The following is a 23744-nucleotide window of genomic DNA, read 5'->3' as shown; positions in this document are numbered from 1 at the left end:
ATTCATTTTTAGCAGACAAGAAACTCAACATTATTTATCATTAATTTCTTTCAATAAACATTCCAGAATTAACGCTCGATCCCTCGCCTATAAACATCCAGGTTAAGGAGACGATACCATGAATCCCCAGGGGTAAGGGGCCACACAGACAGTCAGGTCATCCATAACCTCTGCTGAGAATCACTTCTCCATGAATCTCTCACTCGGGGAATGTGCCAAGCTGGCAGGTACACGGAGGCAGAATGTGGGGCTGAAGGAAATATTAAATAGCTCTGAACTTGAAGAAGTACCATACGAAAGCTTTAAAACATTATCTCACACAGCAGCATTACTCACTATACTCAAAAGGTAGACACACCCAAATGTCCACCACAGACAAATGATAAACAAAGGTCATATACACATGCAATAAAATATTATTCAGGCTTATAAAGAAAATTCTGACATACATTACAACATACATGGAGTATAGAAACATCATGTTAAGTAAAATAAGTCAGACACAAGCCGAAACCGGTTTGGCTCAGTGGATAGAGCGTCGGCCTGTGGACTGAAGGGTCCCAGGTTCGATTCCGGTCAAGGGCATGTACCTGGGTTGCGGGCACATCCCCAGTAGGAGATGTGCAGGAGGCAGCTGATCGATGTTTCTCTCTCATCGATGTTTCTAACTCTCTATCTCTCTCCCTTCCTCTCTGTAAAAAATCAATAAAATATATTAAAAAAAAAAAAAACACACTTTCTTTAAAAAAAAAAAGTCAGACACAAAATATTGTGTAATTCCACTTATAAGAGATACTTAAAGTAATCATATTCATAGAACAGAAAGAGAACAGGGGCTGGCAGGGATAGGGAGGAGGAATGAGGAGTTAGTGCTTAATGGCTACAGAGTTTCAGTTTGAGAAATTACAGAGTTCTAAAGATAGATGGTAGTGACAGATGCACAACAATGTGAACGTGTTTAATACCACTGAGCAGTACACTGAGAAATGGTTAGGTTTATATTATGTATGCTTTGCCACAATAAGAAAAAGTTTGGGCTGGCCAGTGTGGCTCAGTGGTTGAGCATTGACCCATGAACCAGGAATTCACAGTTCAATTCCAGGTCAAGGCATATGCCCAGGTTGTGGCCTTGATCCCCAGTATGGGATGTGCTGGAGGCAGCCGATCAATGACTCTCTCTCATCATCTCTCCCTCTCCCTTCCTCTCTCTGAAATCAATAAAAACATATTTTATTTTTAAAAAAAGAAAGAAAAAGTATGCAGCAGTAAATCTAAACCAGCTTGGGAGGGACGGGGGGTTGAAAGGAAAAATCTCGTAGTATTTAAATTGGTGTTTTAAATTTTGGGGTAATAATTTATACCTATATTTTTTCATTTCTTTATTGATTTCAGAGAGGAAGGGAGAGGGAGCGAGAGACAGAAACATCAATGATGAGAGAGAATCATTGATCAGTCACCTCCTGTATATCCCCCACTGGGGATAGAGCCCGCAATCCAGGCATGTGCTCCTGGCCAGAATCGAACCTAGGATCCTTCAGTCCATAGGCCAACACTCTGTCCACTGATCCAAACCATCTAGAGCTATACCTATAAATATTTCTTCCATTACTATCATTTTGTGAAAGTGCTCCACTATAGTAATTCCAAATTACTGAGATTGTGTCAACAATTTTCAGAGATGGAAAATAAAAAACAAAAAACAGCACCTTTTAAACTCATGTATACTGTGGCTTTCTCACTTAGGAATTAACCAGAGATGTCCTAGGCACATCTCTGGGGAATGAGAACACACAAAACTATAGAGCCCTCTCCCTCCTTACAAACACTTAGCCTATGAAGCTTAAGTATGAGATTTTACATGAAGTAGTACACACCTAGGTCAATACCCCCCTCCCTTCCCTTCCTCTCTTCTCTCTTCTCTCTCTCTCTCTCTCTCTCTCTCTCTCTCCCTCTCTCTCTATCTCTCTCTCACACACACACACACACACACACACACACACACACACACACAAACACACACACAATAAATCCCTCTCTTCTAACTCATGGTATAAAATAATGAAAGTCACAACCAGCCAGCGTGGCTCAGTAGTTGAATGTCAACCTATGAACCAGGAGGTCGCAGTTCAATTCCAGGTCAGGGCACATGCCCAGGTTGGGGGCTTGATCCCCAGTGGGAGGTGTGCAGGAGGCAGCCAATCAGCAGTTCTCTCTCATCATTGATGTTTTTGTCTCTCCCTTTCGCTTCCTCTCTGAAATCAATAAAAAATGTATTTTTTTAAAAAAATAAGAGCTAAGTGGCTGGGATAGAAGCCAGAACTCCAAAATTAACTACAATGATTAATCCACGATAATCTACACTAATGCAAATTAACTGTACCTTCACTATGCCTTAAGCCATGCCCACCAGCCAATCAGAGCAACTATATGCAAATTAACCCAACCAAGATGGCAGCCGGCAGCCACAGAGCTGGAGCAAGCAGGAGGCTTGATTGCCCCAATGATGGAGGAAGCCAAGCTTCCTGCTTGCTGCAGCGGGCTCTGAGCTCTACTCAAAGCAACAAAGTTTCAATTATAGAAGGTAAATAAACCACAGATACCTGCTTTCAGCCAGCCGTGGCCACAGAGCTGGAGCGAGCAGGAGGCTTCCCTCCTGCCCGCCCTCACCGGCTCTGAGCTCCTCTCAAGGCTACAAAGTTTCAATTATAGAAGGTAAATAAATCCCGTAATAAAAAAAAAAAGAAAAAAGAAAAAAAGGAGAGGCTGGAAGCTTCTGTTGCCGGGGGCGGGGGGTTGGCCAGCCTGAAAACAGACTGGCCAGGCATCCCAGTGGGGACCCCCCACCCTAAAGGGGGTGTGGCCAGCCTGAAAACAGCCATCAGCCCCACACCCAGGCTGGCCAAACCTCCATGGGGTGAGGGACCCACTGGGCGGGGGGGGGGGTTGACCAGCCTGCAAACAACCATCAGCCCCTCACCCAGGCTGGCCAGGCACCCCAGCGGGACCCCCCACCCTGATTCAGGACACCCTTCAGGGCAAACCAGCCGGCCCCCACCCATGCACCAGGCCTCTATCCTATATAATAAAAGGGTAATATGCAAACTGACCCTAACAGCAGAACGACTGGGAATGACTGGTCACTGTGACACACACTGACCACCAGGGGGCAAACGCTCAATGCAGGAGCTGCCCCCTGGTGGTCAGTGCGCTCCCACAGTGGGAGCTCTGCTCAGCCACAAGCCAGTACAGCGGTGGTGGTGGGAGCCTCTCCCGCCTCCTCAGCAGCGCTAAAGATGTCCGACTGCAGCTTAGGCCTGCTCCTCGCTGGCAAGTGGACATCCCCCGAGGGCTCCTGGGCTGCCAGAGGGATGTCTGACTGCCAGCTTGGGCCCAATCCCCCCATCCTCCGAGGGGTCCCAGACTGCAAGAGGGCATAGGCCGGGCTGAGGGACCCCCCCAAGTGCACAAATTTTTGTGCACCGGGACTCTAGTCCTATCCAATAAAGAGGGAATATGCTAATTGACTGCTCCGCCCTCAAAGATGGCGGTGCCCACAGCCACAAGATGGCCAGCAGAGGAGAACAGTTGTGGGCGATCAGGCCAGCAAGGGAGGGCAGTTAGGGGTGACCAGGCCAGCAGGGGGGGGTGGCAGGGGAGGGCAGTTGGGGGCGATCAGGCCGGCAGGGGAGCAGTTAAGGGGTGATAAGGCTGACAGGCAGAAGTGGTTAGGGGCAATCAGGCAGGCAGGCAGGTAAGCAGTTGGGAGCCAGCAAACCTGGATTGTGAGAGGAATGTCCCAACTGCCAGTATAGGTCCGATACCCATGGACAGTCAGACATTCCCTGAGGGGTCCCAGATTGGAGAGAGTGCATGCTGGGCTGAGGGACAATCTCCCCCACGCCCTCCTCCCACCCACCGTGCACAAATTTCATGCACTGGGCCTCTAGTAAAGTATAAAAGATAAAGCTTCCACAGTTTAACCAGCAATAAGTGCCTAGATAATTTATAATTAGTGTTCTAGTTTTAAGATGAAGCTCTCCTGAGTAGGCACATCACAGAATGAAGAATAGTAATGATTAACAGGGGGACTTTAAAAGTTCCTAGATGTTCTGTAGCACAATTAAGCCATTTTCTGCTCAAATGTAATAAAGATAAATGAGCTAGTAGAGATTCTCTTGGTCTCAACAAACTTAGAACATATGGTTCCAAAATATTTAGCTTAAGGCCCAAAATGTATTTGTATGCATCATTATTCATTTCAAATGTTAGCTTTTAAGCTAGTGTTTCTTCTTGTACCATTCCGAAATGCTGTGAAGATAAAGGGACTGTTCGTTCAGAGTCACAATTGTATTTGGTGCATTCTAAATGATGCAGTACACTGAGAGCATTCACTCCCTACTCAGCATGACGAAAACACAGACCATAACAGAATACCTGCTACTGTTCATGTCAAGTTTATATACAGAACATGATTTTAGAACAAGCCTGACACATTTATAAAAATACCCCTGGGCTATTATAAAAACTTATAGTGCCTAGATAATCCAATCCTGATGGAAATTTAAAAGGTAGCCACACATTTTCCTTTAGTTTTTCCTTTCACTCTTTAGTTTTACAGCTTAATCTTTCACTTAAAGAGCCCAGGAGCATATGTTAACATTTGTTACATCTGAGTCAAACATGTCAAACTCGTTTATTTAAACAAGACATGCCACCTGCCAGCCACGAGTTTGACATGCTTGATCTAGGTAGTAGGTACAAGAGTCTATAATAAACTCATGCCTTACATGTTGGAAACATTTATAATAATTTTAACCAATGATAATTAAAAACAAAGATTTCCTGTTCAGGTTCTCTCCTCTCTCTCTAAGGACTTGCATAAAAAGAATTTTTTTTTTTTTAAAGAAAGTAATGGAAAAACTAAGGGATTTAAACAAATTTTCTGAATGCCTGAAAGCAGACAAAATGTCTAAGCAAAGCAAAACTGATTAATTCCATGAAAAGGGACTCAATGGTTTCGGACTTATCAGCCAGCTGCAAACAGGACCTTGTTCAGATCCTGCTTCAAACTACTCAAAAATAAAGCTGAAAAAATATACTTATTTGTATCAAAACTAATACATCAAATATACTTATTTGATGACATTCAAGATTTATTTTACCAGATATAACAATGGTATTGTCATTATGTTTTTTTAAAGGAGTCCTTGTCTTGTAGAAATACATCCTGAAATGTAGGTATGTCTGAAATTTTATTAAAACTAAGGGGCTGGATGGGTGGGGAGAGGGGAATTGAAGAATAGATAAAAACAATATTGGCCACATTAGCTGCGGACACTGCTAACGCTGATTGATAAATACAGACGGATTCGCCTACCACTCTCTAGTTTTGTATGTATGGCTTGCAACTTTTCATAATAAAAGGTTTTTTGTTTTTTTGGGGTTTTTTTAAATATATTTTATTGATTTTTTACAGAGAGGAAGGGAGAGAGATAGAGAGTGAGAAACATCGATGAGAGAGAAACATCGATCAGCTGCCTCCTGCACATCTCCCACTGGGGATGTGCCCGCAACCCAGGCACATGCCCCTGACCGGAATCGAACCCGGGACCCTTCAGTCCGCAAGCCGACGCTCTGTCCACTGAGCCAAACAGGTTTCGGCAAAGGTTTTTTTTAAAAAAAAATAGTAATAAAGAAAACTACTGCCCATAACACAAGGTGGAAGGGAGCATACGGCAGAGATGAGAGATAAGCAATGGTCCCAGCAGAACCTCAGAGGGCATCCACAGTAGGAAGGTATGGAGGCCTAGAAACAGGTAAGTTCATTAAAAGTCTTTCTAGAAGAAAGGTCTAGTTAGTTCCTCCTTTCCTCTCTAACCGCCCCTCAAAATAATAACAATAATAAAAAAAAAAGCATGTCTCTAAAGAAAATAAACATACTATATGGAAAGAACTAGGCCTCCTAGGGTGACTGTTGGTCCTACTTATTACTCTGGCATCTAGAATACTCACGGCCTGACAGCCAGCTCTCAAACCATTTGCAGAAAACTAAATAAAGTCAAGCTCACCAGTTGACCTTCAATAACCAGAACTTCCAATCAGCCTTCTAATTTCCTCATCCTCAACCATCTATGGACAATAGAGAATTTTAAGGCAGTAGTGGCAAAACTAACACAAAGGAGAAAGACAAAGATAAAAGAAAAACTGACCCTTTAGGAAATAAATTCCCTAGATAATAGAAAAGACTTTAACATTCCAGATTTGACAACCATAAACCATGAATAAGATACTAAGAAAAAGCCACAATCACTCATAGAAATTAAAATAAAATTTTCTATATTAGAGTCACAATATAAAGGAAATCTCCTAGGTTATACAGTAAAAAATAGAGATGAGAAATATGAAAGAAAAGTCAGAGAACCAGGGAATTCAAGAGGTCCGACATCCAAAAAACACACATTTCAGGAAGAATAGGAAAAACATGAAGGAATCTATTAAAAAAAAAAAAAAAAAAAGAAATTTTTTCAGAAACAGATACATGAATCTTAAACCTGAAACAGTTCTTCCAGTATACAGAGTAAGATGATCCAAACCTAAGCATATCCTCATATAATTATTGAATACCAAAAATAAAGAAAAAATGCTAAAAGTTTCCAATGATAGAAATTGGTAATATATAAATAACATCTCTGCTACAATTACATAGATCTATACGTGACACGTATCCAAAACTTAACTTGTACTTACACTCACCAGAAAGCCATTCTCCCTTCTATCTATTCTCTATTTGTCTTTCAAAATCCCATTCAATCATGTTCCCTTTGTTAAACTTTTCATCAAGTTGTTTATCTACTGTGATCTTAACCTTGCTGCACCACTCATTCATTTGAAATTCAATCTGTATTACTACTTACTTCTGAATTGCTGTAGCCAGCTATCATTTCTTGGAATTTATTTAAACTATTGGTTCACAGGAAGTAAGAACAGTCTTAATTTCTTTTTAAAATCTTTTACAGAATCCTGCAGCCAGGAGACCTGAAACTTCTTCTCAGGACATAATCTTAACTTCATCAATGGCTTATAGTTCATCTTATCTTTTCCTAAATTCATTAAAAAGTATTACCTATATAATAAAAGCCCACGCGACTATTACAACAGAGCAACTGGTTGCTATGATGCGCACTGACCACCAGCGGGCAGACAATGCAGGAGCTGCCCCTGGTGGTCAGTGCGCTCCCACATGGGGAGCACCGCTCAGCCAGAAGCCGGGCTCAAGGCTCGTGAGCGCATTAGTGGTGGTGGGAGCCTTTCCTGTCTCTGCGGCAGTGCTAGGAGCAGCGAGCCAAGCGGTAAGGAGCAGTGAGTAGGCAGGCGGTAAGGAGCGAAGGGTCCCAAACTACGAGAGGGCGGAGGCCAGGCTGAGGGACAACCCTCTCACGCCAGTGCACGAATTTTGTGCACCAGGCCTCTAGTATATATATGTAGGTAAAGTTGAAGGAACTTTTAGGAGGAAACACATATAAATAGCACAGAGGTAATCTTTTTTGAAACCCCCACAAACTTTAAGTTATATTTCCTAATTGCAACTAGTTACCCTAAACAGGGACCAACAGTACTTTCAGTGCTGACAGCACACAATTCAGAGGAAGAACAAAGAAGGATTCCTCTATGGAAGGGGTGGGAGGGCAGAGGAGATATGCTGCCCCGAGTAGTGAAACAACTGTCTTGGACCAATATCTAAGAGGCAGTAGCTATTCCGACCCAGATAATAAGCCAGTGCAGTAAGAAAATTCAAACAAAGTCTGGGTCTAAAATTTTATACACCAAAATCAAATTCTAGACATTCTATCAAACAGTAAAAATGCCTATAACCTTGCCCTCTCAAACTTTTAATACCTGCTGGGAAGCAACAAAGGCTAAGAAACCTACTGGTTACAGGATTATGATGAAGTACATTTAACAACAACAGAAAACACCTGATGGACTCAAATTTTGCAAGAAAGCTTTTTTTTTTTACCCTCTTTATTGTTTACTGTTAATTTTTAAAAAAAAGAAAAGATTTTTGTCTATGAATCCCTATACATGAAGAAACTTTTTTTTTTTTAATATATTTTATTGATTCTTTACAGAGAGGAAGGGAGAGAGATAGAGAGTTAGAAACATCGATGAGAGAGAAACATCGACCAGCCGCCTCCCGCACATCCTCTACTGGGGAGGTGCCCGCAACCCAGGTACATGCCCTTGACCGGAATCGAACCTGGGACCTTTCAGTCCGCAAGCCGACGCTCTATCCACTGAGCCAAACCGGTTTCGGCCATGAAGAAACTCTTGAAGGAAGAAAGTTCCAATATATGTGAATGTTTTCCAGTTCTAATACAAATCAGGCTGTCTTTGTCCAAAGTGGTTTAAAAAAAAAAGTACGAAGAATATCTCTTAAGTTTGGCAATTACTGCATAGCCTTTCTTTCTTAGACTTCACACATATGGTTCATCTAGCAACCACGGTTAATAGACTATGTTCAAGAACCAGCTTTCACTAAAATTTCTAGGAAAGGAGGAAGGAGATACTTCTGAGTGTTTCCTTGCGCTGAGCTCTGACTAATCAAGCAGTACTAAGAGTTTCCTTCCTCAATGCTATAGCCCCCACTTGTCAGGCTGAGCTCTGACAAGAAATTCCATTATGAACATCAGTCTAATTAAACTGACAGACACTATTCCCAGTCAAATAAACTGTTACTCCAGTTTTCATTTAAAATATTTTTCACTCCCTTTAAACTTATAGGTGAAAGCATAAGAGCAGATATACAGGCACACATTATTCCCTTCTAGACTGCTGTTTTAAAAATAAAATATTTTCAGCATTTCTGCTGCAATATACTCTTCCTTCTACCAATTTGTTAGTATTTGTAAATACAATGCATACCTAACATCAAAAGACAAGAAAATAGCAATAAATGTGCCTCTTTAGGAAGAATAAATATACTTGTAGTCTAATAAGGTATGAATACAAATTATTGAGAAATTATTAAAAACTATAAAATAATTTATTCTGACAGGTTTTTTAACCATATCTTTCACGACTTGCTTTAGAGTTCTCAATACCAGAACTGGATGAAAATTATTTTTATGGACATAAATATAAATGTAAAGCCACTACATTGTTAGATAGACATTATCTATTAATACATCACTTCAACTCAATCAAAGGTTTCTGTGAAGTATTATTCTGAAGGTATTATTTTAAATTAACAGATGTTTCTAATAATTTCAGTGACATGTTACAACATCCTATTTTTAAATAAAAAATATTTAAGGAACAAATTTTAAAAATAATCACTGACACCTGTACGCACCGTTTCGATTTACTGTGACATAGAAATCTCACAGAAAGTCAGTTTATTAGGAGTAGGAATCTATTTTGTCACCTAGTCAATGGAGATGGCTAATGCAGATATACAGGAAAAAATTACATTTTCTAAAAATCACAATTTAAATGGAAATCCAGAAAGAAAGGTATAAACAATATTCTCAGTTCAGTAAGAAAGAAATTAAAAAGATATAAATATATCAAAATCTTTAGTTATTTTTTCCTTTCAAGTAAACTTTAAAAGAAAAATTGTGTTTACCTACTTCAAACTACAGCACCAATACCTTTCTATTGAAGTTCAAATAGTAATATTTCTAATGGCCCATAAAAATAATGGAAACACCAATCCCTCAACTTGAAATAATCCATAAAATGCAGTAACTTTTAAAAGCTTTGCTTGAGTTGAGTCTTTTATTTATTACAGAAATACTCACATGTGTGGGTTTTGAACTCCTGTAGGATTGGGATTCAGAGTAAACCTTGCTGTAGATTTGAAAGGTGGATTTGCAAAATTCAACTTCAGTGCTTTGCGTTTACCTAAGAAATAACAAATAAAAAGTAAAAGTTTCAAGTACTATAAAACAGGTACTATTCTGAGGGCAAAAGAAATTATCAAAAGGCAAAAAAATTTGCTTTAACATATAGTTATATGTAATATATATACATATGTATATATATTACATAATATAATTATGTAATAAAATAGACATAATATTAGAGCATAATGTTCTAAAATGCAACCAGGAATTTTCAGAATTAAGGAAAAGTAAATCAAAATGATCTAAAGTTGTTACTATCCATAAATCACTCAATATGCTCCAGTAAAACAGAAAACAATGCTCAGTGCATCCTTTATATTGTTCAGAGATGCTAACACTTTTGCAAATGAAAATACCAACATGAAAATCATTTACCTCAGCAGTGACACTGAAAAATGCTAAACCTTTCCAGTGTTATACTTTAATGCTTTAGTTTAATAAAAATCATTTTCCCTCAAATATGCTATAAACAAGTTAGAGTAGAATCTGAAGCATTCGCAAGCACAATGAGCTAAAAATTATCATGGCAGGGTCAACTTCAAATTAATAATAAAGGTATGCCAAATAATAATTTATTTGGAGCAATTTCTTTGGGAAGGAGGAAGGTATCAATGTTTTACATCAAACTAACAAAACATGTCCATTATAAAAAGCCAGAAATATCAGAAATGATAAATCAAAAAATATATAAAATATAATATATACATCTATAAAATACATATTTGAAATATTTATATACACTTAAAAGTCCAATTACCCCAAACTAATCATTGTCTGTTTCCGACTATTTCCTATACATATATTTTTTTCTCTACAATTAAAATCAGACGGTAATACCGTTTTATAGCCTGCTTCACCCACTGATCATGTTTCTTTCTATTTCAATAAATCTTATAAACCATTTCTTTAGGATTCTAGTATATGGAAACTGTAACTAAGTTGGGATTTTAAGCATTTTTAAGCCCATCTTGGTTTCATTACATTTTAAGGATACTTGTTCGAGCATTCACTCTTCACACTAAATTATACATATTATACATATGTCTCCCCACCCAAACATCTCTGAAATCCAAACACTTTCCCACCTCTCTGGATTCAAAAGATGAATTAGAGAACTCAACCTGTGCAGCCCGGTACTTGGATGGGATTTGGAAGTTTGAGTGTGCACACTAGCTGGACAAGACCGCAGAATGCACAGAACTCCTGGCAGGGTTCCGATCAGCTCTTAGGGCTGGGCCTTCTACAGGACGTGAATTCCGAAGACCAGACACATCATTTTCAGAGATAAGCACAGTACGACATGAATTTTCCACATAATTTGCCTTTCAGTTACCAAATATCTACCAAATAGCTGGTTTGGCTCAGTGGATAGAGCGTCAGCCTGTGGACTGAAGGGTCCTGAGTTCGATTCTGGTCAAGGGTACATGCCTGGGTTGTGGGCTCAGGCCCCAGTCGGGGGTGTGCAGGAGGCAGCTGATCAATGATTCTCTCTCATCATTGATGTTTCTATCTCTCTCTCTCCCTCTCCCTTCCTCTGTGAAATCAATAAAAATATATTTTTTTAAAATGAAAATAAAAACTTGGGAAAATAAATACAAAATCAGAAACTCTAAATATACAAAAACATCACACAAATCAATAAAAATTTAAAAATTGGCAAGGGTATAAACAGTAAAGAAAAATTATAAAAGAATTATTAAAGGCACTCACTAATACCAAAAACAGTTAAAAATTTTATTCATGTGAAATTAGCAAAGTTTAGAGGTTTTATTTTACACATATGCATATATATTTTTAATGATAACATATGATCAAAGTGACTAGGTCAAATAATCACTAGTATAATACACTTCTGGTGGAAAAGTAAATTGATATCTTTTCTGGTGAGAAGTTCAGCAATATACAAGAAAGATTTTTAAATAAATGTGCTCTTCTACTTCTTGGAAATCTGTCTTTAGGAAATATTTAAAGGCAGATTATTCTCAGGCCCTGAAACTTGGCAGAATTTGCCCTGATGGATTTTGAAATTGCTTGGGACTGCTGCCTCCTCTCTTCCTTCAATTGTCTCCTGTTCTCCCTTCAATTTCATCCAATGCCTGACCCACCACTGTATCTTGGAAGCAGATAACTGGCCTTCTTGTTTATATATAAAAATGGGTCGCATTCAATCTCACCCATACCTGATGTAGAGGATTTTGGTGGTCAGATTTCAGACGCTGGAGCTGATTACGTCCAGGTGAGATCTGGATTGGACCTGTAGGGTGAATGTACTTTGCACTTGGGGCAGATGTGAATATTTGGGAGCCAGAAGGCAGACTGTAGCAAACTGAATGGTGGACCCCAAAGATAACAGGTCCTAATCTTTGGAACCTATGAATGTTACTTTATATAGTAAAGTTCCTGAAGATAAAATTAATATAAGGGCTTTTGCAATCATAAATTTGAATAAGCTCAAAGTCCACAAACACCCCAAATCAAAGCTGAACACCACATATCATGTGAAGTACATCTGAAACCACCCAGTACATGGTCCATCACCTCTATATGGTGAAAATGATAAAAGACTAAGATCAAATGTAGGACAATGACACAACAAAGATTCATTGTGAAAACTACCCAAAGAAAAAAATCAAAATTGGTCCTTCCTTCAAAAGCCTAATTTTAGAGGGCAGTAGCTCACCTCTGCAGGCAAACAAAATATATTACTACAATTAAAACTTACTCAAACTGTTTTATTGAAAATAAATATTTATATATAATGCACAACACAGGTTCTATTTCAACATTGCAATCACATTTAAACAAAAATTAATTGGGGTCTTCAAAGGGCATTTATTGCAAAAATGAATAAGCACATGTGTAATGGAATATGACTTAACTTGCATAAATTAGATGTAAACACACTCTATACTTCAGAAACACTTGCAGCTATCTTGAAAATTACCCAGTATATATCCTGATCTTTCACTAGCAAAATACATTAAATAATTCTATAAACTTCAAAGCTCCTTTAAGCAGAGGTGACTGAGAGCCTAAAGCTGGTGCCAGGGAGTTCAGGATAAGATCAAGTTACATAACCTGTTCTCTATAGTGCCCCCAACTCTCCAAATGATCAGTTAAGATGAACTCACAAGGCAGCATTAAGGAGGAAAAGGAACAGCCCGGAAAGTCAATCAAAGGTGAGCTTCAGGGAAGGACAGTAAGAGGCAACTTTACAATACTCCGGAGAGGAATTTCCTGGCTATATGTAGATCTGTAGACATGAGCCTTTTATGTTTGTTTGTTTAAAACATCTCTCTTCTCATTAACTTTCTCTAAGAACCTCAAGTACTGGTCTTTCTCATCTTTACTTCTCTTTCTCAAAGACCACAAAAACTAAACCCTAAAGGCAACTTGTCACCATGTATTCAGATATTTTTAATGGCAAAACTATAAATAAGACATTAGACTAAAATGAATTTTTTCCAAAAGCCTGCAACAACTTCCATAGGAAGAAAGGGTACAGGGAAAGAAGTGATACTATAACTGGGCTGTGGAGACTGTTAGAAGCTAAGAGAAATTAAAATATTTGTACAGCAGGGTTTAAAGTTCTTGATCAAGAAAGATTATAAACTTGTGATTATAATTACCCCTTTGGTGAGACTGTCACCAAATAACCAATTCCTAACCAGTCAGCAGAGATAAACAGATCCTCCCCTTTATCTACAACAGGCTAGAAACCAGGTATGATCAAACATCTTAAATTATTTATGTGGCAGGAGAAAATATCTTCTCTCCTAAAAGAAAAGATTGTCTTTATATATTTAAAGCCTAAGTTCTGTGCCTTATGTAGAAAATGCTCTCAAATGTTTATTGATCTGAAAATAAATTTGACATGGACAGCCCCAGACAACTCAGTGTGGGTTAAATTAGCTAGAATAAGTTTCTGTTGTTTGCAACCGAGAACCCCAACTGATAAAAAAAAAAACAGTATCTGTCCTCAACCCAAAATGTTTGCAAAGCATGGCTATATCCTTTAGGGCAGCACTGCCTAACTGTCTCATGCTCTGGCTTATAGAGAAAATGAGGATGTCTGTTCAACACACTGGGAAAATTAGAGTAATAGCTAGTCCAGAGGCTGGCCTAGTGGATCAGCAGCCTCAGGCCCCACTCAGCCATTCCAAGATCTGAGGGTACCAATCTCTGCACCACCATTGAAATTCTGGTTTCAAAGCTCTCCCTTAAGAGAACACCCAGTACAATTTAAACAACCTTGCTCACATCATCATCTAAGACAATTTCTTCTTCAACAGTTCTCATGAGAGAAGCATTCCCAAGCATGGGATCTTTAAGAATATTCAGAACTATGACTGAAGAACAAGAATTTGTCCAAGCATATCCATATTCACTCAAGCCTAAGAATATCTTTTGCTGTAATTCTGACTACAGAGCATCTCACAGGGTCACACAATATTAAAGTTAGAAGGAAGGTATCTTTCAGCTGTATTTGGCCTTAAGCAAGATAAAGAGCCCTGAATATTATCCCTCCATTTATCTTCTCAAGTAATACAAACCTTTAACATCACTTTCATAATATTCTAAGCTGAGCCAACAGTTGAGTTCAGCCTTGGTCAAAGATATCATGAAGGGCAGTAGAGAGTCTACCACTCAAATATGGAAGATGACCACTCTGCAATCTAGATTACCAAAAGCATCTCTCCCCCACCTTCCATAGATAAGAAAAAGGTGTCATTTCCCTGTTATTTATTAAGCAGCAGCATTATGTAGTTTCCAAAACCAGTCCATCCTCAGAGAGATACTATGTTTACACTGGGTCCACCTTGTAAACCTCTCTCATACTCCTCAAGGCTGTTCCCATCATCAAATTGTGTACTATTTTCTGTTCTAAATGTTTAACTATTTTGATTTATCTTTAAGCTCTGCAAATCATCTGTAATAGGTAACTAGAATAGCAGTTCAACAAATATAGGGTGTCCCATAAAAATATACACACACTGAATAATTATAAAGGCAGTGTTCATTAAGTAAATTTCATTTTCAAAATTGAGTTGTCAGCGGTTAAAGTGTGTATACATTTTTGTGAACACCCAGTGTTTATTGAATTAGAATTACTAGGTTGTTTTTTTAATAAACATTGCACTACCCTCTCATACAAGCTAGTGGGCTTTTCTTTTATTGTACCATTAGAGGCCCGGTACACAGATTTGTGCACCAGTGGGGTCCCTCGGCCTGGCCCGCAGGGACCGGGCCAAAACTGGCTCTCTGACATCCCCCAAGGGGTCCTGGATTGGGAGAGGGTGCAGGCCAGGCGAAGGAACCCCACCGGTGCACAAATCCATTCACCAGGCCTCTAGTATGCATATAAGATCTTTGGTTAATCTCTTCCCACCCTGCCCCCTCCCCGCTTCACTCTGAGATTCATCAGTCTGTCCCATGTTTCCATGCCTGTGGTTACCGCTCCTGCGTTGAGCGTCTGCCCCCTGGTGATCAGTGTGCGTCATAGGTATCAGTTGGCCAGTTGAATGGTCAGCCGGTCACTTAGGCTTTTATGTATATAGATAGGGAAGCAAGATTGTTACCATAATGATCAGAATGCTCCCACCCAACCTGTAAGAATGGAGACCATCTGTAAAATATTTTAGTCAATCTACATATTTTCAACACCGATGATCTCACCAAATTTGAAATAGTAAATAGCAAAGTTCTTATTGCTGACTAGAGGCCCAGTGCACGGGATTCGTGCACTATTGGGGGGGCGTCGCTCATCCTGGTCAGCCGAGTAGCTGTGGACCCACCCTGAGTGCCTGCTCCCGCTGCGGGCTGATCTGTGGGAGTGCAGTGACCACCAGGGGGCAGCTCCTGCGTTGAGCGTCTGCCCCCTGGTGGTCAGTGTGCGTCATAGTGACTGGTCGACCAGTCATTATGGCTGTTCCACCATTCAGTCGCTGGGCTTTTATTATATAGGATGGCAATAAAGATCACTGAAGGACCTGTACTGTGTAATAGCTGCCTCTAAAGGAATGTTTTTTTTTTATATAATACTAAGGAATCACTGGGTGTTATATGGTAGACTGTTATAAAACTAGTCACCAATGATTCAAAGCTCCCTGTGTCCATACTTCTTTGTAATATGACTTTACTGTTCCTTCCATTAAGAGGCAAAGTCTATATTCCTACCTCTTGTATCTGGGTTGGCCTTGGGATTTGCTTTGATCAGAAAAATATGGCAAGCAGAAGGAATGTTTAATGACTTCCAAAACTAAGCCTTTGAGGACTGTGGCTTCCACTTTTACTTTCTTGGAAAGTGACAGAATCTAAACACAAAGCAGTTCGGTCTGGCTTCCTTGGTAATGAAAGACCACAGGGAGAAGAGGTCCAGAAATACCAGCCATCCCAGCTGAGCTTCGTCAGCCCCAACAGATCTACTAACTGAATGCAGACATGTGAGTGAGCTCAAGGGAGACCAGCAGAACTGCCACTCAGCTAACAGAATCTTAAAAATTAAATAGTTGCTCTTTTACACCACTACTCACAGGCCAAAGGAACTAGGTAGGAACAGTCAGTCCCTCTTAAGTGCCCCCACTGCCCCCACGGGAATTCCATGGAACCCAGAATAGCAGAAAATGAGAACTTGCAGTACAATGAACGAGTCACTCATATAATACCTTCAAGAATATTGGTGACTGACCTGCAAGTATTCAGAGCATCCCACCTAAGGGGTGGGGGGGGGGGGGGGGGGGGTAACATTGAATTCTCAAATTCTCATTTCTCCCTTGACTTTCATTCTTAGTACCTTATTTTCAAAACAGAACAAGAATCCAGAATAACTTTATGTAAATAATTATTTGTAATCACTGGTTATGAAATGAGGAATACACAATTCTAACTACAACATTACTAGGTATATTCAAACAATTTCAGAAATGAGGAAATAGAACAGTAGACAAGAACTTAATTTCATTTCCTCTTCTGCCTAAATTACTACAGTAATGAATGCCCTAATTTATTTCATAAGTTCCAGAGAATAAGAGAGGAAGTAGGTTGGGCTTGGAATATAAGAAATGGAAAACTGTCAGTTCTATCTTACACTTGCAATCTCAGGCATTCCAAATATTAAATGAGCAACTATCAGCTAATACTATATTGCCCGCTCCTCTTCCATCTTTGATACCTAACAGTGAGCAAAAATTCATAACTCTCCCTTGGAACTCTGAACTCCATCAATAAAATAAAACACTGTTACTGATCCATGCAGCTATGCATTTTGAAAACTGAATGTTCTGAGTTTAAGAAACCAAGTAAACATGCCAACAACTACCCTTTTAACACATTTTAGCACTTTAGTATAAGATGGGTTTTGGAGAAGTGCAATATAATAATTTACATAGCCATACATGCAGAAATATCACAATTATACACAATCGTAGTATGCCAGGCAGTGGAAACAAAATGACCTATCCACAAAATTTTTGTTTGGCATCCTGCCAAAATTATAAAGGAATGTGGTAGGAGGAGGCTAAAGGGTAGGAATAGGGGGAAATTTTATTTCTGCTAGATGCTAAATGATCACCACTAAAATACTGGTAAGGATAAAAACAGGGATATTTCTACAGTATAGTCATTTACACATCTGTAAACCCAAGATAAAAACAATTCCTTACTTGGCAGTACTGCTGTGGTGAGGATCACTATACCTTAAAAATACAATGGCTGGTAAATAGTAGTTATGAGCCCTAACTGGTTTGGCTCAATGGATAGAGCATCGGCCTGCGGACTCAAGGGTCCCAGGTTCAATTCTGGTCAAGGGCATGTACCTTAGTTGCGTGCACATACTAAGTAGGGAGTATGCAAGAGGCAGCTGATCAATGTTTCTCTCTCATCGATGTTTCTAACTCTCTATCCCTCTCCCTTCCTCTCTGTAAAAAAATCAATAAAATATATATATTTTTTAAAAAAGAGTAGTTATGAAAAAATAATAACTACTATGATATTAGTTATATGTATTTACACTAGATTAGTTATAAAAATTATGGAATACTACACACACAAAAAAAAAACTGGAATACTACACACAAAAAAAATACAGGTAGATGCCTACTGACACCAGAAAATGTTAATAAATAGTAAGGGGTTTTTTAAATCAGACAATAAGAAATGTATCTAATAAATTATCATTTTAGTAAAAGCATATATGTTCACAGGGAACCCCATATTTGGTATGAGTCCCAAGTTGCAGCAACCCAAGGAATTTCCTAAGTGAAGGAATGTCTTCTGTTATTCATAACAAGCCCCTTTCAACCAAACCAGACTTTATGCTAATAAGAGATGAGGGTTAAGAGAGACCCTACAAAATTTCTGGATGGGGGCAGATCTGCAGAGAAATCAATTAAGTGATTAGAGAGTTATAATTTTTAGCCCTGCCTCCTAAACTCCAGAGGGGAAAAGGGCTGGCGATGGAGTTCAATCACCAATGACCAATGATTTAATCAATCCCGAGTAGGTAATTAAGCTTCCATTGAAACTCCTAAGCAATGGGTTTGGGGAGCTTTCTGGTTGGTGAACACATCAAAGTGCTAGGAGAATGCTGCACCCAAAGCAGGCAAAGAAGCGCTGCACCACCTCTCCCTCCACACCTTGATCTATGTATCTCTTCCATTTGGTTGTTCCTGAGTTGTATCTTTCTAATACAGAGTAAACATGAGTTCTGTGAGCTGGTCTAGAAAATAACTGAATGTGGGTGCAGGAGGCAAAGGGGTATCAAGGGAACCCTCTGATTTGTAGAGAACAAAGCAGAAGTGTGGGTAACCGGAGTACCACATTTGCTAGCAAAGCAAGTAACAGATGGATCTGAAGCAGGGGCAGTTTTGTGAGGCAAAACCCTTTAACTGGCGAGATGTTACGCTAACTCCAGGTAGATAGTGTCAGAACTGAAGTGAACTATTGGACACTCAGTTGGTGTCAGAAAACACCTGAGTGCTAACATCTGGAATACTGAGAAGTAAAGAATATTAAGATTTTCTAAAAGCAACAGAAGTCAGTTTCAAGAAATCTTTTTATTTCCATTAATATTTGTAATTGACATTTTATACTATCAAAATCTATAAGCAAGTCTAAAAACAAGTAAAAAATATTCCAATCCAATTAGAGATAAAGTGGAAAGGTATTATTCATAAATATATTTTTCTCTCTCATATATCAATAGTTGATTTATAAACAAATATAACACATTATCAAGAATTATCAAGTCAAAAATCCTTCAAACTCCTGATTTCATAAAGGTCTTTTTAAAGCAAAGCATGAACATACATGACCACATAATGCTGACTCAGGAAAATCAAAGAGGGTCTTATTTACTTTTTTTCCTTTCTACTTGGCTCTATAATGGTTCACATTAACTTTGACCTCTCTCTACTCTCCAGGGAACATTTGACTCCCTCATCCTACTACCCAATTACTTTATCCCCAAAGCAAATACCATCACCATATAAAACTTTACCTATAATAACCCTGCTTTACAGCATACTCCTTAGGAATTCAGAAAGACAAAAGGAATCAATTTTGTTCATACACAACAATTTGCATATATTTTAATGCAATTATGATAAATTGGAAAGCCTTCCCATAAACTTTTACCACTAAATGGCACCTTTAAATGACAATAAGGCTCAATTTTCCTGACCATTTGCGGCTGGAGACAACCTGCACTCAAACAGGAGAGCGAGTCACTGCTGTGAAGCAATAGGATATAAGCTTTGTTCCGGTAGCTTGTCCCACCTAAAGCAGAAGTAAAGCTTTATTTCAAAGATGACTTCCTAATTCTAAAGCACATCAATAGTTTAGCAATAATTTAACAACTGCAGAGGAGGGGCACGCAGAAAATCACACCCTGTAATTTTTAGCTATCTATATTTATAAAAGCCTAAGTGACCTTTACGGCGGAATGACTGGAACGACCAGAATGGCCAGTCGCTATGATGCACACTGACCACCAGGGGACAGATGCTCAACGCACAGGATCGGGCTCCCTCCTGCCTGGATCGGGCCTGCGGGGATAGGGCCAAAACTGGCTATCCAACATCCCCCGAGGGGTCTGGACTGTGAGAGGGTGCAGGCCAGACCGAGGGACCCTAGTATCTATATAATAAGCCCTTTCTTTTTCAGGCACACAGTCAGCATTTGAGCATATGCATTCTTCACATGCAGAACCTGACATTCACTGGATGCCTCTGTCCACTGGAAATTAGATACAGCAGCCCAGTGACTCAGTACTTTACATAACAGCACCTGGAGTATAACAGCAACTCGAACATTCTGGAATTAATAATCCAAGCTTAAGTTTTTGACTTAACAACTTTAGAACAAATAGTTTTCACACAGATATCTCAATTGGGGGTTTTATCTGTTTTTCTTGGTATATCTAATTTGTTGCTTCATTTTTTTCTCAATCAGAATATGCACAAATAGAAGTTATGTAGGTTCTTTGAAAAAGTTAGCCAGAAGCTTTGACTGAAAAAATGCTACTTACTGATAGAACCTCATGACACGTGTTAGTCAGCCATCTTCTGGCTTTTAAAAAGATAATTTGCCATTTTTAACTGTCTCAAACTGCACGGCATGTGACAATCTTTGGTATACTCTACTTTTTCCATTTCGCTGCTACATTATACTATATATCTTTTTAAGAAATTTTATGATTTACAATTTAAATTCAGATCCACTGTGTCACTACCAAAGCAAATAACAGAGGTGGAAAACGAATAAGCATCTTCTACACAAAGCTCATATTGTATATATACAAGCAATAACTACAGCACTATTATACTCCTCTCACCAGCGTCTGAATAGCTTCTTTGGATTCCAATGAATACCACCTCCCAATTTAAAAATCATTAAGATGTGAATAACACTTTCTTTTCTTAGTGAACACAAGTACTATTTGTTGCCCATAAATATATTCTATAATTTGAAGTTTTTTAAAAGTTAGACTAAAGTTATATTAATCAAGAGTAAATTGCACTCAAGGAGGGTCTGTTGTATTCTATCTACTTCCTGAATGTATACGTACATGAGACTGAAATTTCTCTAATTTGTTATTTACAAATTGTGCAAGAGCAAGTCCGTTTTAGAATACTATGAAGGAGAGACTTCAATAATTTAGTTACAAGATGGGTGACTAAACAGAATAGTGAACAAGGAGAACTGGTTAAGAAATTGTTACTACGGAAGGGTGAATAATTACACTGTTGGACAAGAATATACCAGTCACTGAAAAGAATGAGAACTCTTACTTCTACTATAACCAAAGTGCCTGCTCTTCGGTGACTAATTCTGGATCCCAAGTACTGGGGAAGGTAATGACTGGAAGGACCTGAGCATTCTGAGCACTGAATATAAATTGGTAAACAAAGCTTATACCAGTTTAAGATTGATCTTAATTTAATAGATCTAGTCTTACATACCCACTGGTTCTACAACTTCATCAAAAATATCAAGAATTATTATTTGACATGTTTTTTCATTATCTTCAGAGATTAGAAGATTTTTAAAAGTTAAAAAGAACCCTGATTAATGAACATATCAACTCGTATTCCAGGGTATGAAGGATAAATGTCCAGTTTTAATTCTGTTAACATAAAAACATTCAAACCTGTAAAGAATTTTTGAGTTTATTTGAGCCAAACTGTCGACAATTGCCAGGAAGTAGAATCTCAATGGATTGGGATAATGCTCTGAAGAATGGTGGTTTTTCACCTATTTTTATACATTGCAAAGGAGGAGACTAAGTGGGTTACATGAAATCCATTGGTGATAGATTAGGGAGTCGGGAGAAAGCAAAGTGGGTGGGGGGGGGACCTCTGGGATTGGATAAAAGATAAAATGATAGACACATACTTCTTTTACTTAGGTGGGTACAGAATAGTTAACAGTCAACAATTAACATGGTAACAATAACAATGAAGGAATATATGGTTGTGTCCTGGTGCCCAGGGCATTTGGTTGTGCCCTGAGGGGTCCAGCAAAAAGGGAAGTTTCAAGTTACCCTGACATTTCAAGAATATGTTATCATAGATGCAAAAAAATAGCCTCAAGGTAAAGATTGGCCTTGTCAGGAAAGATACTGGCCTAGGGCTTGACTATCCATCATAACTGCTTTTAGTTAAAGTTTAATTTCAGCATCCTTTGTGGTTACTTTAGGTCTTTGAGTTTGCAAGAATGCATGCAGGCCTTCCTTGAGCTTGTCAGGTTAGCATGTGGTCCCTTTCGTCCACATCTCAAAGTACAGAAAATCATGATAAATGTTTTTATATATGTGTGCATATATACACATAATTTCACATTTAAGTCACAAATGGTCAATGCTTACCTCTAAAATTTGCATTCGATGGTATGCCCCAAACACAAACTTTTTTTTTTTGAGCAGACTACAGCTACTATTTGCAGAGTCCACAAATGTTTGGAAACACAAATTAACCATTTTTAATTTAGACAAAAATCCCTGATGGTGGCCAAACGACCAGGTTGAAGGTGATGGGGAAAGTTAGCCTATATGAATCACACTGACAGCTCTTACACCCACTGACCAATCTTAACATGACCAACAACCAGAAATCATTTGCTTCTTGATATGATGCAACAAAAAACACACAGCTCTATCTATTTTAACTTCTATGTGATCAAGTCTCAATCTAGCTACCAATTAACAGGGAATACAGGACAAAGAGGAACATGTGAAACACTAATTTCTAAAAGGATATAATCAGCCAAATTTAAATGTGCAAAATGCTACAAAACACATGACCCAATTTTTTCAATGGCTAAATGGCAAGAAAAAAGAAAAGAGGAAACTGCTCTAGATCTAAAGAAACTTAAGAGATAATCAACCAAGTGCAGTATGTGTGGACCTTGTTGAGATCTCGACTTGAACAAATCAACTATAAACACAGCATTTGTAAGGCACTGAAGGAAATCTGAACATGAGTGGCTATCTGAAATATTTTGGGGTTTTTTAATGATGTAATAATGGTATTTAGGTTTTGTATTTAAGAGTTTTTATCACTTAGAAGTTTTTTGACTGACAGATATGTGGATGAAATAATGATAAACAGAATCAGCTTTAAGATATTTCCAGAGAGCCCAGCTGGCATGGCTCAGTGGTTGAGTATCAACCTATGAACCAGAAGATCACAGTTCAATTCCCTGTCAGGACACATGCCTGGGTTGTGGGCTTGATCCCCAGTGGGGAGCATGCAGGAGGCAGTTGGTCAATGATTCTCTCTCACCATTGATGTTTCTATCTCTTTCTCCCTCTCCCTTCCTCTCTCTGAAATCAATAAAAATATATTTAAAAAAAAAAAAAAAAGATATTTCAGGAGAGATAGACGGCAGGAGAAGGAACAAATGAAATAAGATTAGCCATATATTGATAACTGTTGCTATGTAATGGGCACATAGGTGTTCATTATACTATTCTATTTTTATATGTTCGAAAACTTCCATAATTAAAAGTTTTTAAAAATTAAATAATGTTCTCTCTTCCACCTCTAAGTAAAAGAAAGTAGGAGGGACATAAGTATTTTTGCTAAAAGCATCAACTCGTTGTTAAGAGGGTCTATATATATATATATACTAGAGGCCCGGTGCACAAAAATTTGTGCACTGGGGGGGAAGGAGGTCCCTCAGCCCGGCCTGTGCCCTCTCGCAGTCTGGGACCCCTCGGGAGATAACGACCTGCAGGCTTAGGCCTGCTCCCGGGTGGCAGAGGGCAGGCCCAATCCCTAGGTGCAGCCCCTGGTCGGGCTCAGGGCAGGGCCGATTGGGGAGTTGGGGCGCCGCCCCCTG

General features: G+C 38.9%; 1 protein-coding gene across 6 annotated transcripts in view; it reads right to left on the bottom strand.

Annotated features, from left to right (window-relative positions):
- Positions 1-23744, bottom strand: part of MAP2K4 (mitogen-activated protein kinase kinase 4) — a 119890-nt gene that overhangs the window by 73495 nt on the left and 22651 nt on the right. For all 6 annotated transcript variants that reach the window (XM_036341650.1, XM_036341651.1, XM_036341652.1 and 3 more), the window contains one exon: positions 9801-9903. In XM_036341650.1, coding sequence (XP_036197543.1) covers positions 9801-9903 — 103 coding nt within the window. The remainder of the gene's footprint in view (positions 1-9800; positions 9904-23744) is intronic.

The sequence above is a fragment of the Myotis myotis genome, unplaced genomic scaffold (genome assembly GCF_014108235.1).
Source record: "Myotis myotis isolate mMyoMyo1 unplaced genomic scaffold, mMyoMyo1.p scaffold_m19_p_17, whole genome shotgun sequence".
Lineage (NCBI taxonomy): Eukaryota > Metazoa > Chordata > Mammalia > Chiroptera > Vespertilionidae > Myotis > Myotis myotis.
Note: the sequence above shows the minus strand (reverse complement) of the source record. Positions and strands in the feature narration are given on the sequence as shown.